The 15,744-nt window shown below is 44.8% G+C and overlaps 1 protein-coding gene across 1 annotated transcript in view; it reads right to left on the bottom strand.

Moving 5' to 3' along the window:
* Nucleotides 1-10,405: 10,405 nt before the first annotated feature.
* The window catches only part of ADAMTS3 (ADAM metallopeptidase with thrombospondin type 1 motif 3), a 207,869-nt gene continuing 202,530 nt past the window's right edge, over nt 10,406-15,744 (bottom strand). Inside the window, exon 22 of the mRNA XM_084860195.1 lies at nt 10,406-14,762. Within this exon, the coding sequence (XP_084716321.1) occupies nt 14,188-14,762 (575 nt within the window). The 3' untranslated portion in view covers nt 10,406-14,187. The remainder of the gene's footprint in view (nt 14,763-15,744) is intronic.

The raw sequence follows: 15,744 nt of genomic DNA, 5'->3' as shown, positions 1-15,744 counted from the left end.
GATCCAGGTCTAGCTGTAATGATGACATGCATGATGCAGCTTGAGATGGTGAGCAGGCCAATGTGTTCCCCTCCACCTCATGAAATGACTAGAAATGCATGTTGTTATGCATGTAGAACTTTAATTGGATTTAGACTCTTGTGCAAATGGCCTCTTGTAATTCTCCACCCTGTTTGTGGGCAGAGAAATGGGGTGAGAGGACATTGCACCCAATTTCTCCAGGGGGAGGGAGATTCTCCAACAGTTTCTCAGGGGAGGGGCTCACCACTAGCAATGCCAGTAGAACAGCTTCTTTCTTTTTTTCCTAAGGTGCTTTGGTGGTGGTGGTGGGGAGGCTACCATCTCAAGTGACAGTAGTCGCAACTGTGTTGGCAGCCCGGACAACATTTTGAAATCTGTCCCACGTGTGTTCTGTGGATTGTGCGGTGTCATTCATTCCGGCATCTGTTCAGAGATGGATTTGAATTCCCCCCCCCCGATTATGAGGAAAAATACACAAATTATTCCGTTACAGGGTTCGCAACTATCTATCTATCTATCTATCTATCTATCTATCTATCTATCTATCATCTATCTATCATCTATCTATCTATCTATCTACCTACCTACCTACCTATCTATGTATATGATCCGAAAGTCCACGGACTCCACACAGCCTGAGGGGGTCAGTCCACAGCAGATTCCGCAGGTCAGATTCTTAGAAATCTGGGCTCATTTTAGTCCATCTCAAATTTCTCCAGCATCCCTACTAGTAATATTGAGGAGTATTGTGGGGTGAAATGTTGGCTGCTACAAAATGAAGATGATGATGATAATGATAATGACGAAAGTATTCATAGAGAACTCTGCTAAATCACCTTATTTTTCTAGGGTGGGGGAGATAGTGTGGTGTAGTGGTTAGAGGGTTGAACTGAGACTTGGGTTACTGGGTTCTCGTCCTCACTCAACCATAAAGCACTGGGTGACTCTCAGCCTAACCCACCTCGCAGGGTTATTGTGAGGATTAACATGTAGAGGAGGATCACGTATGCCTCCTTAGGCACCTTGAGGAATGCTGGGATATAAATATAACAAGTGTGTGTGTGTGTGTGTGTGTTTGTGTGTGTACACACACACACACACATACACACAACATATAGAAATATAACAAACAAATAAACAAATAAAAAAAAAACATCTCAGGAATGTTCTTAGAAAAGCTTTTTTGTTGTTTTTTGCCTGGGAAACTTGGTATCTGCCCTTGGATCATTAGGGCAATAATGGGGCCACCCAAAAATACTGAGAGGGGGTATAGGGCAGCAGATTACATTTCTGGTAGGAGGAGGAGGCAAGCTTTGTCCCGCATGTGAAATTTAAGACAAATAACCATTTATTTCATATCAATGCTTCCCAGAATAGTTCTGCCAAAGTAAGTCCAAGAGATTTTGAAGGTGTTCACTTTAAAGTGAGCATGCTTCGGAGTTCAACCTAATTTTATTTTCCAGTATATGATTTGGCTATAATTTGCATGCAGAAAGTGCTGCCCAACTGCTACAAGTAACTAACTGTCCTGGAGATGGCATTGAAAGCAATGGGGAGGGATAAACAAAAGAAGAAACTGGTGCTCACAGAAAGGGGGGAGAACCCCCCTGACACACACACACACACACACCTCCACCTCCTGCCTGGCTGATACAAGCTCAGTAGGTCTTAGGAAGTGGTGATTTCTTCTCCGTCATGAAATTTCCTATCCCATAGTATTGCTATGTAAAGCCACAATCCTATGCATGTTTAGGCAGAAAAAAGGCCTACAACTCCCAGCATACCCCAGCCAGCATAGCTGGCTGGGGCATTCTGGGAGTCGTGAGACTTTTTTCTGTCTAAACATGCATAAGATTGTGCCCTAAATCTAATTCATGCATGGAGTTCTCAGTTCAGCAAAAGAAGAACTGCTAACCCATATTCACTGCACTAAAAGACCCATCCCCTTCATGGATCACTGCCTTGTTGTGGCGAAGGGGCTTGCGTAACTCAGTGAAGCCATAAGCTATGCCGTGCAGGGCCACCCAAGATGGACAGGTCATGGTGGAGAGTTCTGACAAAATGTGGTCCACTGGAGAAGGAAATGGCAACCCACTCCAGTATTCCTGCCAAGAAAACCCCATGGAATGTATCACAAGGCTAAAAGGTATGACGCCAGAAGATGAGCCCCTCAGGCTGGAAGGTGTCCAATATACTACTGGGGAAGAGCAGAGGGAATTTCCAAGTAGCACCAGAAAGAGTGAAGCGGCTGGGCCAAAGCTGAAAGGACACTCAGCTGTGGATATGTCTGGTGGTGAAAAGGAAATCCGATGCTGTAAAGAACAATATTGTTTAGGAACCTGGAATGTCAGATCAATGAATCAAGGTAAGCTGGAGGTGGTCAAACATGAGATGGCAAGATTGAACATCGACATCTTGGGAATCAGCGAACTAAAATGGACAAGCATGGGTGAATTTAATTCAGGTGACCATCATACCTACTACTGTGGGCAAGAATCCCTTCGAAGAAATGGAGTAGCACTCATAGTCAACAAAAGGGTGGGAAAAGCAGTACTGGGGTACAATCTCAAAAACGATAGAATGATCTCAGTACGAATCCAAGGCAAACCATTCAACATCATAGTAATTCAAGTCTATGCCCCAACCACTGAGGCCGAAGAAGCTGAGGTTGATGGGTTCTATGAAGACCTACAACACCTTCTAGAACTAACACCAAAAAAAAGATGTCCTCTTCATCATAGGGGATTGGAATGCTAAAGTAGGAAGTCAAGAAATCACTGGGATAACAGGCAGGCATGGCCTTGGTGTACAAAATGAAGCAGGACAAAGGCTAATAGAGTTTTGCCAAGAGAACACGCTGATCATAGCAAACACGCTTTTCCAACAGCACAAGAGGCGACTCTACACATGGACAACACCAGATGATCAATATCGAAATCAGATGGATTATGTCCTTTGCAGCCAAAGATGAAGAAGCTCTATACAGACAGTAAAAACAAGACCTGGAGCTGACTGTGGCTCAGATCATGAGCTGCTTCTTGCAAAATTTCATCTTAAATTGAAGAAGGTAGGGAAAACCACCAAACCATGACCTAAATCATATCCCTTATACAGTGGAGGTGAGGAATAGATTTAAGGGATTAGACCTGATAGACAGAGTGCCTGAGGAACTATGGATAGAGGTCCGTCACATTGTTCAGGAGGCAGCAACTCAATCCATCCCAAAGAAAAAGACATGCAAGAAAGCCAAGTGGCTGTCTGATGAGGCTTTAGAAGTAGCTGAGGAAAGAAGGGAAGCGAAAAGCAAAGGAGAAAGGGGAAGATATATCCAACTGAATGCAGAGTTCCAGAGAATAGCAAGGAAAGACAAGAAGGCCTTCTTAAATGAACAATGCAAAGAAATCAAGGAAAACAATAGAATGGGAAAGACTAGAGATCTTTTCAAGAAAATCGGAGATCTCAAGGGAACATTTTGTGCAAAGATGGGCATGATAAAGGATAAAGAAGGCAGGGACATAACAGAAACAAATGAGATTAAGAAGAGGTGGCAAGAATACACAGAAGAACTCTACTGGAAAGATCTGAATGTTCCTGATAGCCATGATAGTGCAGTCACAGAATTTGACATCCTCGAGAGTGAAGTCAAGTGGGCCTTAGGAAGCATTAGTAACAACAAAGTAGGGATGGCGGAGAATTTCTCCCCGAAACTTCAGGGGGCCGAGTGCCAACGTGTTCGGCCTCCCGAACAAGTTTCAGGGAGAAATTCTCCACACACACACACACCCCGCACCCCCCCCGGGACGGGACTTACCTTTGCCGAATGTCCCTCCCGGCGGCGGGTCCGGCAGGCAGTTCGGCAGTTGTTCGTCCGGGGTGGGAGCGGCAGCTGGACTTTCGACTGGCTGCCGCCACTGCCATTCCAAGAAAAGAAAAAAAAACAAAAACGCCCCTGTGATAGGCTACGTGACGATTAACGTCTGGAAAAGTCTGGAAAAGGTCAGTTTACATTCCAATTCCAAAGAAGGGCAATGCCAAAGAGTGTTCAAACTACCGTACAATTGCGCTCATTTCACATACCAGCAAGGTTATGCTCAAAATCCTACAAGCTAGGCTTCAGCAGTATGTGAACTGAGAACTACCGGAAGTACAAGCTGAGTTCCGAAGAGGCAGAGGAACTAGAGATCAAATCGCCAACATTCGCTAGATCATGGAGAATGCAAGAGAATTTGAGAAAAACGTGTATTTTTGCTTCATTGACTACGCTAAAGCCTTTGATTGTGTGGATCACAACAAACTGTGGCAAATTCTTAAAGAGATGGGAGTACCAGACGCCTGACCTGTCTCCTGAGAAAGCTGTACGAGGGTCAAGAAGCAACAGTAAGAACCAGGCATGGAACAACCGATTGGTTCAAAATTGGAAAAAGAGTACGACAAGGCTGCATATTGTCACCCTGCTTATTTAACTTATATGCAGAGTAGTACATCATGAAAAATGCTGGGTTGGATGAATCACAGGTTGGAATTAAGTTTGCCAGGAGAATTATCAACAACCTCAGATTCGCAGACGATACCACCGTAATGGCAGAAAGCAAAGAGGATCTACAGAGCCCCTTGTTGAGGGTGAAAGTGAAGAGTGCAAAAGCTGGTTTGAAACTCAACATTAAAAAAACTAAGATCATGGCATCTGGCCCCATCACTTCCTGGCATATAGAAGGGGAAGAAATGGAAGCAGTGACAGATTTTATTTTCTTGGGCTCCAAGATCACCACAGACGGTGACTGTAGCCATGAAATTGAAAGACGCTTGCTTGCTCCTTGGGGGGAAAGCTATGGCAAACCTAGACAGCACAGTAAGAAGCAGAGACATCACCTTGCCGACAAAGGTCCGTCTAATCAAAGCTATGGTTTTCCCAGTAGTAATGTATGGCTGTGAGAGCTGGACTATAAGGAAGGCTGAGCACCGAAGAATTGATGCCTTCCAACTGTGGGCTGGAGAAGACTCTTTTGAGTCCCCTGGACTGCAAGGAGGTCAAGTCAGTCCATCCTAAAGGAAATCAACCCTGAGTGCTCATTGGAAGGACAGATACTGAAGATGAAGCTCAAATATTTTGGCCACCTAATGTGAAGAGAAAACTCCCTGGAAAAGACCCTGATGCTGGGAAAGATTGAAGGCAAAAGGAGAAGGGGATGGCAGAGGATGAGATGGCTAGATAGCATCACCGATGCAATGAATATGGACTTGAGCACGCTCCGGGAGAGAGCGCAGGACAGGAAGGCCTGGCGTGCTATGGTCCATGGGGTCACGAAGAGTCGGACATGACTTAACGACTGAACAACAATAACAACAAAAGACCTATCCATGTCATCCTCAAAATGTTATCCCTTTGGGGCCAGTCATGAATACTCTTGTGCTATTTCAATCTGGACTCTAGTTAGGGATGTCTGGATTTTGTGAAATTCGTCCTGTGTGTATTTCGTGGATTGTGCGGTATTATTCATTCTGGCGTCCGTTCACAGACGGGTTTGATTTTTTCCCCGTCATTTGGAAAAATATGTAAACAATTCCATAAGAGGGTTCACAAGAATTTATGTAATTTATGTTAGTATGTAACATTTATCATATTGTCCCCCATTCCATTCAACTTTTCCCCACATATATTTTCCAGTCTCAACAGAAACTTGCATATTTTCCTAAGGATGCCCTGGTCTCTTCTCATTTAGACTACTGTAATGCGCTTTACATGGGGTTACCCTTGAAGACAGTTCGGAAGCTGCAGCTGGTACAGAACGCGGCGGCTCGCCTGATTAAAGGCAGCTGCCGGCAAGATCACATCACTCCAGTGCTGAAGGAGTTGCACTGGCTACCAGTTGTTTTTAGGGGTGGACGAAAGTCACTTACCTGTCCTCGAAGCTTGTTCGCGGTGGGGGGAGGTGCTTCGCTGCTCCCCCCGCGAAGTTTAGGCCGGGGGGGGAGGCTTCCTGCCTCGCCTGGCCGAAATTCAGGCCGGGGGGAGGCTTCCCGCCTTGCCTGGCTGAAATTCAGGCCAGGGAGGAGGCGCCTCGCCTCGCCCGGCCGCGAACTCAAAAGTTCTTTTTTTAAAAAAAAAACGCCCCCATGATAGGCTACGTGATGATTAACGAAGCCTATCACGGCTAGATCTGCAAAGTCAGCCATGATAGGCTACGTTAATCGTCACGTAGCCTATCACGGGTGACTTAAAAAAAAAAAAAAGCGCGTACGCAAATGGTGGCCCCCATAGGGAGCTGCCATTCGCGTTCCTTATTTGGTTGCTGTAGTCTATGTAAATCTTTACGTAGACTACAGCGACCAAATAAGGAACAGGAATGGCGGCTCCTTATGGGGGCCGCCATTATCCGTATGCGCTTTTTTTTTTTTTAAGTCACCCGTGATAGGCTACGTGACGATTAACGTAGCCTATCACGGCTGACTTTGCAGATCTAGCCGTGATAGGCTACGTTAATCGTCATGTAGCCTATCACGGGGGCTTTTTTTTTTTCTTTTATTGCAATGGTGGCGGCGGCAGCCGGTCGAAAGACCGGCTGCCGCTCCCGCCCCGGACGATCACCTGCCGAACCGCCGGCCGGACCCACCGCCGGGAGGGACATTCGGCAAAGGTAAGACCCGTCCCGGGGGGGGTGCGGGGTGCGGGGGGGCGGAGAATTTCTCCCCAAAACTTGTTTGGGGGGCTGAACACGTTGGCGCTCGGCCCCCTGAAGTTTCGGGGAGAAATTCTCCGCCATCCCTAGTTGTTTTCTGGGCCAAATTCAAGGTGTTGGTTTTGACCTTTAAAGCCCTATATGGTTCCGGCCCAGCCTATCTTAAGGAGCGCCTCCAGCAACACAGGCCACTTAACAAGATCAGCCACGGATGGCCTTCCCTCACTCCCATCAGCCAGGACAGCTAGACTGGTGAGGACGAGGGAGAGGGCCTTTTCTCTGGTGGCCCCCACTCTGTGGAGCTCCCTCCTTAGGGAACTCCGCCATACCCCCTCTTTAATGAGCTTCCGCCATGCATTAAAAACATGGTTGTTCAGGCAGGCATTTGGGTTGGTTAGGGTATTTTAGACAATGTTTTTATTGTAGAATTTTATTGTTTTAAACTGTTTTATTATATACTTTGTACATCGCCCAGAGTGGCTGGGTGACCAGCCAGATGGGTGATTAATACATTTAATAAATAAATAAATAAACAAATAAATAAGATAAACATGCAGAAATTTCAGAAAAGTAAAAAAATAAATATATCCAGAAGCCCATGGACTCTGCCTGGGATGTGGCCTGAGGAGTCCATCTCACATTTTTCCAGCATCCCTACTCCTAGCTGAAATAATATGAGCCATTGTTCTGAAAGGCAGATGAGCTCTGTGAGCAACAGATGGCTTTGTGCTGTGTTGGAGAAAATATTCAATCATGAACATTAAAGAGGGGATTGAGTTACACTGGTCTTTATTGCTAGGTGTTCCGGGTACAACAGGTGGTGTCAGTAGTGTACACATTCAATGAAAGAGCAGTCCACTTGGCAGAAAGGTAAAGCACACTGAGGAAGTACCCCCCTCCACCCTCTTACAACCTTATTGTATATGCTAGCAAGAGAAAGAGAGAGACAGTGAGAGACACAGAATGAAGGCTTTGATTTCTAGAACATTCAAAGGAAATTGCACAGAGGCATTTTATGAATCTCTTAGTGCTTTGGTTTTTAGGCTATGACATCCCTTTGAGCTTCAAAGAAATTCATCCAAAAGTAGCAACACCACACTAGACAGTGGTATTCACCAGGTAGCCCAGAGTTTTCTTTGTTTGTGGCCTTCCACCTCCTTATCCCTCTTCACATCCCTGTGGCTACTGTACAACCTCTGCATGGCAGCCATTCATAGCCAGTGGGCACTGGTTGGAAATGCTACATCATTGTATGTATGTGTTTCTTTTAAAATGGATATCTTCTCCATTAGCTCGAAAAACTAATAATTATAAATCTCTCGAGGTGGTTTGCAAAGAAGTGAAGGCAATTAAAAGGACAACAAATCAGCAGCAGAGGAAACAACCAATTAAGATAGAACTGTCACAGCAACATAACTAAACATTCAGCCAAGGACCACAAAGACTGGTCTAAGCAAGACAGTTTTCTCCAGCCTCCTGAAAACCACCCAAATGTGAGCATGGCAGGTCTCCTTTCCAAGTTCCACAAAGAGCGTGCTGCCTTCAAGAAGGCCCAATGGCTCTTTGCTACCTGCCTAAGTCCAGAAAGCAGGATCACGGATGGTCAGACATATGGGGGTACATACAGGAGGAGGCTTCCTAATGTCTATCTCCAAAGTGAGCAATGTGCTGTGTAGACACAGGTACTTATATGCAGTTGTATGAGGGAGGCAGTGATAGGGAGGAGAAATGGTGGATGTAGAAGTGGGGGCAATGTGTAATGGAGAAGGAAACTTAGTAAGGAGGGGGCTTAGCTGGAGACACCAGGAAGTGTGTGTATCTGTGTAGAATTTCTGTGCAGGAAGAATCCTATCTTATGTTGCAATAAGAAATGCAACATCATTTTCTTCCTTTTGGCTTCCAAACTAAAATGCTTACCTGGAATATTGATGCCTTTATATGTGCAATATTGCTACTATATTTAATGCATCTGTATTTAACAAAATTGCCCTTGGCAATTTCCCAGCAAATACAAATGTCTTGGAGGCATCCACTCAACACTTTTCAGTGGGTGAAGTCTACATTGTAAAAGAAGACTGGATCATATACATGTTCCATTGTGAATTTATCCACATTCTCATGGGTGGGGGGAGTTCTCAGTATCCTGACATTTATCTCAGCATTCCCGGTAAGCATGAGACATATTATCTTTGTTAATCTAAAACTTCTTCTTTAATTGCGATCTATAGTGCTCTGGTTACTGTTGCAAAATTACACGTTATAACTTTAGTAATCTATTTAAAATTCTACAGAAGTTTACAGTTAAAGAAAATGCAATTCCATTGAAATATTTATTCAAAAATGTACAGTAGTTTCATTAGGTCTATAGCTTTGCCTGATGCACAGGACTAGAATTTTTGAGCCTTGACACATGAATTTGAAATTAAGGGGCAAGTCTACAGTCCTGTACACAATAAGGCCATTTACACTCTATTGATGTCAAAGGGAAATTGAGCGACCTAATTGCTCACAAGGTGAGAGCAATCCTATAGAGATAGACAGGTGCCTCCAACCTTCCCTGAAGTTGGAGGCGACTACCTATCCAGTGCAGGGCGGAAGCAGCACGGAGGAGAGGATTCCCTCCATGCAGCAGCCACCTGCACTTTGCCTTGATGTACATTTTCATGCATCTAAGTGTGGCTTCGGAGAGGGGGTGGGAATGGGGATGGAGACCACATAGGAAGCTGTCTAAAACAGCTCCCGTGGTCTCCTCCCACCCCCACCCCCAGGAATGTCCTGTTTTCACCCCTCCATGTTACAAGCATGGAGATGGTGAAGGTGGCTCTCTCAGCGCGAGCTACGAGGGAGTGGGGGAGTGGGAGGGGATCATGGTTTCCCAGCTGCATGCTTGTAGTGCTGTCTACGAGCTTGGAGCTGGGAAACTGAAAAATCCTATCTCCCCCAGACGCTGCCTAGGGGGCACAGGATTGCTCTCTAAGTCTGCTGTGCAGTCATTACCTCTTTTCCCAGTGGTTTGGAACTCGGAGCCAGACTACACAGTACTCTTATTGTGTCAAAAGTACAAAGTAGAGGCACTGGATTTTATATATTACACACACGTGCACACATACAGCAAAGCTGCAGTTTTACAAGATCCTATACGGAAGTGAGAGCTTGCTTACATGGTGCAGCCATCATGTGAAAAGGAGCCACATAGCAGCTATGCTTGGAGTGTTGTGAGTTCTGATGCTCCCCGGAAAGGACAGGCAAGAAAAGCTGCAGGGGATCATAGGCAAACACCCTGGAAAACTGGAACCCCTGGCCACCTCTCTGCATCCCTCCCTTACTTAACTCTGCCTATCGTACCTCTCTGCTAGCGACTAATTGTTGCCGCTCCTCCACCCTCCCAAACACTAGGGAAAATTAGCTGCTAAAGGAGAGAGATAAGCAAAGAAAAAGAGTGGATGGAGAAAGGTGACCAGGGCATCCTGCTATCCTGTGTGCTTCCCTGTGCTTCCCTGCACACTTCTCTGCATGTATCCAGTGGGATGTAACATGTAGCCAGATCCATACATGCATATAAATATGCTGAGATTGCAGCTGTAGTATAATTCTCTGCATTACATTTCATTTGTTGACTTTGCACTGGAGGACTAATGCCACTATTTTAGTGTAAATATTCAGTTCATAAAATACTAGCATAGAAACAACCACAACAAACTTTTAATAAATAGCTTTACTTTTCATTCCTATATACAAGTACTTTACAGCAAAACCCAGGGGAGAGAGATCCCTGCCCGACAGCAACGGTGAAGGAGTTCGACAGTAATCAAAACTGCTAGCAATTTGTCTCAGTCAGATGCATGTTGGTGGCGCAGTTGTCAGGACACCCACGTTCTCCCTCTCACCTTGGGATCGATGAAAATGTAAGTTTATTTTCAGCCACCTCTGAGAAATGTCACATCTCTGTCTTATCGGTTGTCCCTAAGGTAGTTTGGGGGTGCTCTTGGGCTTGACAAATGACAAACAGGGCATTTAACAGAAATAATAATAATAATAAGAAGAAGAAGAAGAAGAAGAAGAAGAAAAAGTTGCCTTCAAACATAAACCATACCTTGACTGTAGAGCAGTGGAAGCATCTCATTTGCAAGCCCCATTGAAAAGAATGGGAGTTGCACTAGAGCCATTGATGTGCTCTTGTGCAAATCCAGTTCCTTATATGAACATACGTGGCTGCCTTATCCTGAGCCAGACCAATAGTCCAGCCATCAAGTCCAGTACTCTCTGCTCTGATGGGCAGTGACTCTACAGGGTTTCTTGCAAAAGTCTTTCCCAACTCTGCTACTAGAGATGTCAAAGACTGACCCTGGGACCTTGCGCATGCAAAGCATTTTTATTTTTATTTTTTTAAACTTTTATATCCCATCGTCCTTTTGTGGAATTTAAAGCAGCATGCGTAAGGGTCCCAAGTCAGTCCTGCCATGCAGGCATTGACTAGACTCAGTACTGCTTAGCTTCAGCAAAGCTGCTGTATTGTGTGCCTTCAGACCATGCTCTGGAACCATGTGTTCTATTGGTGACATGCTCCCCTTCTTCTTGCACAGCTCATGTTCCCTGAATTTTTGCACAATTGCCATTTCCATATGGATGTACCCATGTTTACTTTCTTCATCTTGTACCCTGCTTTCTTCTCCTAGGGATGGACAGGTGCCTCCCATGGTCTGGGTTCTCTGGGCACCCACCCAGCCCCTGCCCCCACTCACGCATCCCCGGACCCACGCTCGAGCCTCCCGCCTGTTCACTGAGCTGCCCGCACCTACTTGGGCCTTGTCCATCTCTGCCACAGTCGCCATGTTTTGGAGAAAAAAAAAGATCACAGTATTGTGCATATAAACTTATACACAAAATGGTGCTGTGAATCTTGCATATATGAACGATACACGGCACCATTTTGCCTATAAGTCTATGTGCAAAAAATGCTTTCAAAACATGTTTTCAAAACATGGTGATCACAGCAGAGGCAGACGGGGCCCGGGTAAGTTGCAGGTGGCTCAGCGAGCATGGGAGGGGGTTGGGCAGGGGCAGGGGCTCAGTGGGAGTGGCTCAGAGGCATGGGCAGTCCCCCAAATCCTGGACCGAAATGGGTACCCATGCCATCCCTATCTCCTTCTTGGGCTCTCTTTATACCTGTGACTTGGTTGCTGCTGCAGTGGGTTCGACCATAACCCAGGATAGAGCTCATCCATTTGTAAAGAGGTATAATGTGGTGTGGGAGCAATCCAGCACAGATGCCACTTCTGAACCACAGTGCGCATGCTGGCGCTGTCAATGATATTTATTTGCAGTGTTGGTTGCATAGCCTAATCTTGGGATTCAATGTGCAACCTGGATTGCAGCACTGTGCTGATGGTGTGGGCTCTGTGCACAACCCATGTGCAACTGATCCTGTGGGCTTGTGCTGGAGCAGGCAGAAGAAGAAGGCACCACTGGTCTAGGCCTCAGTAGATCCCCCTGAAGTATAGGCTGGGGAGTTAGCTTGGATATTTCTCTCCCCCCCCCCACCCCTGGAGGCACAGAGAATCAGTTCTTGCTTACCTGTCAGTACATTTCAACTACTCAGCGTACACTGCCCTAAGCGGCGGAAATGAATCACCTCAAAGACACAGACATTTTGTACCAGTTCATTGCCCATGTTATATGTTGCAGGGTCGAGACTGATCATAATCCAAATGCCCTGAAAAGGATAGACAAATGGGAGATTATCTCTCCCCTACAACACAACTTGCTTGGATATGAAGAGCTGTGGGGAGACCTTCCTCACCATCGGACCAGCTTGCAGAAAAGTTGGGCATTTCAGACCTATTGAGATACTCCCACTGTTGATCCTTGTGCCCATGAAAAACCATTCAAGAGTAGGGATGGAGGAGAAATTACCATTATGTGAACCGAAACTAGGTTATCCTTCAAAATCTGCACGCCTCTGAATTTTGCAGTGGAATTCTCCAATCAAAAATATGCATACAAAAATGCATATATTAGGGAAAATAATGTTCACAATCCATTACATTAGGAAAATTGTTTGCAACATGTGTGTATTAGGCAAAAATGCCTAATGTGTGTATTAGGAGAAATGTGCACATTTTTTAACATCAGTTTGGGGGCAAATTTAAAAAGGAATTCTCCAGATTTGGGAGGAAGCAAATTTAGGACTGGATAAATTCTCAGAGTTTGAGATGAACAGAATTTAAGACTGGAAAAAGGAGAAATGGAGAGAAATTGAAATTGACAGTTTCTTCTATTCCTACTCAAGAGTGGCTCTGATGCAGCACATGGAAATTTGAAATGCAAAATCAGGAAGTTCTCATGATTGTCTAGAGTATGGGGAAACACTTGATCATGTGTATTGGGCACTTTGGATCCTAGCCGATAAGCATGTTCATGGAATGTAAACAAGGCAGAACTGAACAGCAGGCACCAAAACACAACTCTCAAATGTGAAGTCCATAAACAAATGGCTGAACAAAACAGAATTCTGAAATAGTACTTCTTTTCTCTCTCTCTCTCTCTCTCTCTCAATCTCTCTCTCTCTCTGATGTACATTATATACGGATGTCAGAGAAATCCGCAATGGATTCAAATGAGTTCAGATTTCTATGAATCTGACCTGTGGATCCAACAGTGGATCAACTTTTTCTGAGTTGAATGGATTCCACAGACTTCTGGACCAGGGGGATTTACTTTTTGGGGGATTTACACAAATGTGCACTGGCATAAGTTTGCATTTTCAAGCAGGAACGAAATTCTCATAGCACCCTTTAAAAAAAAGAAAAGGTTCTGTCAATGAGCAGACGACAGAATGAAAGTCACCTGACAATCCATGAAACACACAGAACAGATTTAACCAAATCTGTACATCCCTGCTATGTACATGACAGCTGCAATGTTCAATCAAACTATATCATTGGTTTATAGAGAAATTAGCAATTTCTCTATAAATTGTATTGCTATAAATTAGCAATGCAATTCATATGGACTTGTTGGGCCACAGTAAAAAATGTTTTGTAGAAGTGTAAACTTTGGTACTTTGGTGGCCCTCCCCTCCAAAACAAAATTCAGTCTGTCTGTCTATTATTATTATTATTATTATTATTATTATTATTATTATTAAGAGAGCAGCTGATGTGCAACATAGATTACTGGGCAGCAGAAAATGGCCAACCCACTCAGACAATTGCTTTTTTTGTTCATGTGAGTTTGGAGCTTCCCTTTGAAGCCTTCAGGGTCACCAGATATTGGGAGACGAGATGGAGGCGTGGGAGGTGGGGGAGAAGAAGAGGGGAAGGATGGATGTAATTGGAAAGTGAACCTGCACTTTTTTCTTCATTTTAGTTGTTGACATATTGAAAATCTTGGTTTTGGAGATTTTGCATGCACCATGGTGTCTGGAACAAAGCAAAGACACAATTCCTCCCCTTTCATTAATTCCCTCCCCTTTGGTTTGCTCTAAGTTTCATCTTTCCACAGTGGAAGGCTTTGGAGGTTGCCTCCTGTCAGCTTGCTTCTCGTTATTCCATGAGGTTCTGTGTGGAGAATGAGCACCAGATGAACTGTTGTTACTTGGCACAGCTGGACCAATATCTAACAAGGCTGAGGAATTGTGGGTAAGGAGATGCCTAATTTTGGTCAGTGGCTGATATGGCATTGCAACTGGCCCAGAAGTCTTGTTTCTTGCTTGGCTCTGAACCCTCTGCTGGGTTGGATAAGCAACTCTGGCCTGACTGTAGGACTGAGGAATAAGTGCATGCGTGTCTTCTTCTATCAAGGACATCCTGCCCAAAGAACCTTGTCTCTTGGAATGAGGAGGGACTAAAGCAGTTGAAGCAACCAATGTCTTGGGTAGATCAACAGGACTCGCCATGATGTCCTCTTTGGTTTCTGCAGCTTCGCTAAGGAAAGGAGGTGGAAGGGTGCTGCTACGTTTGCTGCAAGATTCACAACACAACTTTTTGTATCCTGGGATGGAGCAGTATCGGGCAAGCACCTCCATCTGGCAGAAGATAGATTTGTCTCCCTGGCAAGGTTCATCTGCAAGACAAAATCCAACATGAGTTAAGGCAACATCTTGTTGAAAAACACAGCATCACTCAAAAGGATCTTGTATGGATCACTTGCAGGCCAATACATGGGGCCAGAAGTAAATATTAGAACTGAACTCTGTAGACACATTTAATTTATTAGGTTATATGTGGGATCCAGACTTGGTGAAAACCCATAGAAATCACTGGGACTTAAGTTAGAATTTAAATCCCATTGATTTCAGTGGGTCTGTCCTAAGTATGACTAAGTCTGCAACCAACCCTAAGAATAGTTTAGCACAATCATTTTTAACCTTGCTATTGCTCAACAAACCAGACTACTGGACTCCTTCCTGACAGCATGTCTTTTTTCTTTTTTCCCTGTGGATTCATCAGGAAAATTCTTGCTATTTTAGGACACCTAAATATGAAGCTTTTTTGCTCTTTGAAAAGATAAATTATGGATATTTGTTGCATCCCCCACATTCTGTGCCATATGACTTATATGAGGCATCTTGCAATCACCATCTGTCAGGGATGCTCTGACTTGGATTCCTGCATTGAGCAGGGGGTTGGACTCGATGGTCTTGTAGGCCCCTTCCAACCCTACTGTTCTATGATTCTATGATTATGCCTAGCAATGGCAAAACTCACCTGGACTCACTTCAGAATGGGCTTGATTCTGGGTTAATTTGGGTTTGATTCTAATCAGGCTGAAATGAAATTGTTTCAGTTCAGGCCTAGAGGAGTTCCACACACACCCAAACATGAGCCTCCATGCCACCTGTGAGTACCTCTTTCCCATTCAGCAGGGTTGATGGAAGTTCATGGACTCTAGAAGGAACACAGCGGACCAGGCAACCTACATGCTCATGTTTCTTGGTGGCCTCTCAGATGCACACTAGGCTTTGTGGCCTTATGGAGGTCTAAGGGATCACTACCACACACACACACACACACCTGTGATTCCACCCTACTGCTAGGTAAACCTG

This window comes from Heloderma suspectum, chromosome 5 (assembly GCF_057233095.1).
Source record: "Heloderma suspectum isolate Gila_16-S chromosome 5, 16-S_ref, whole genome shotgun sequence".
NCBI classification, from domain to species: domain Eukaryota; kingdom Metazoa; phylum Chordata; class Lepidosauria; order Squamata; family Helodermatidae; genus Heloderma; species Heloderma suspectum.
Note: the sequence above shows the minus strand (reverse complement) of the source record. Positions and strands in the feature narration are given on the sequence as shown.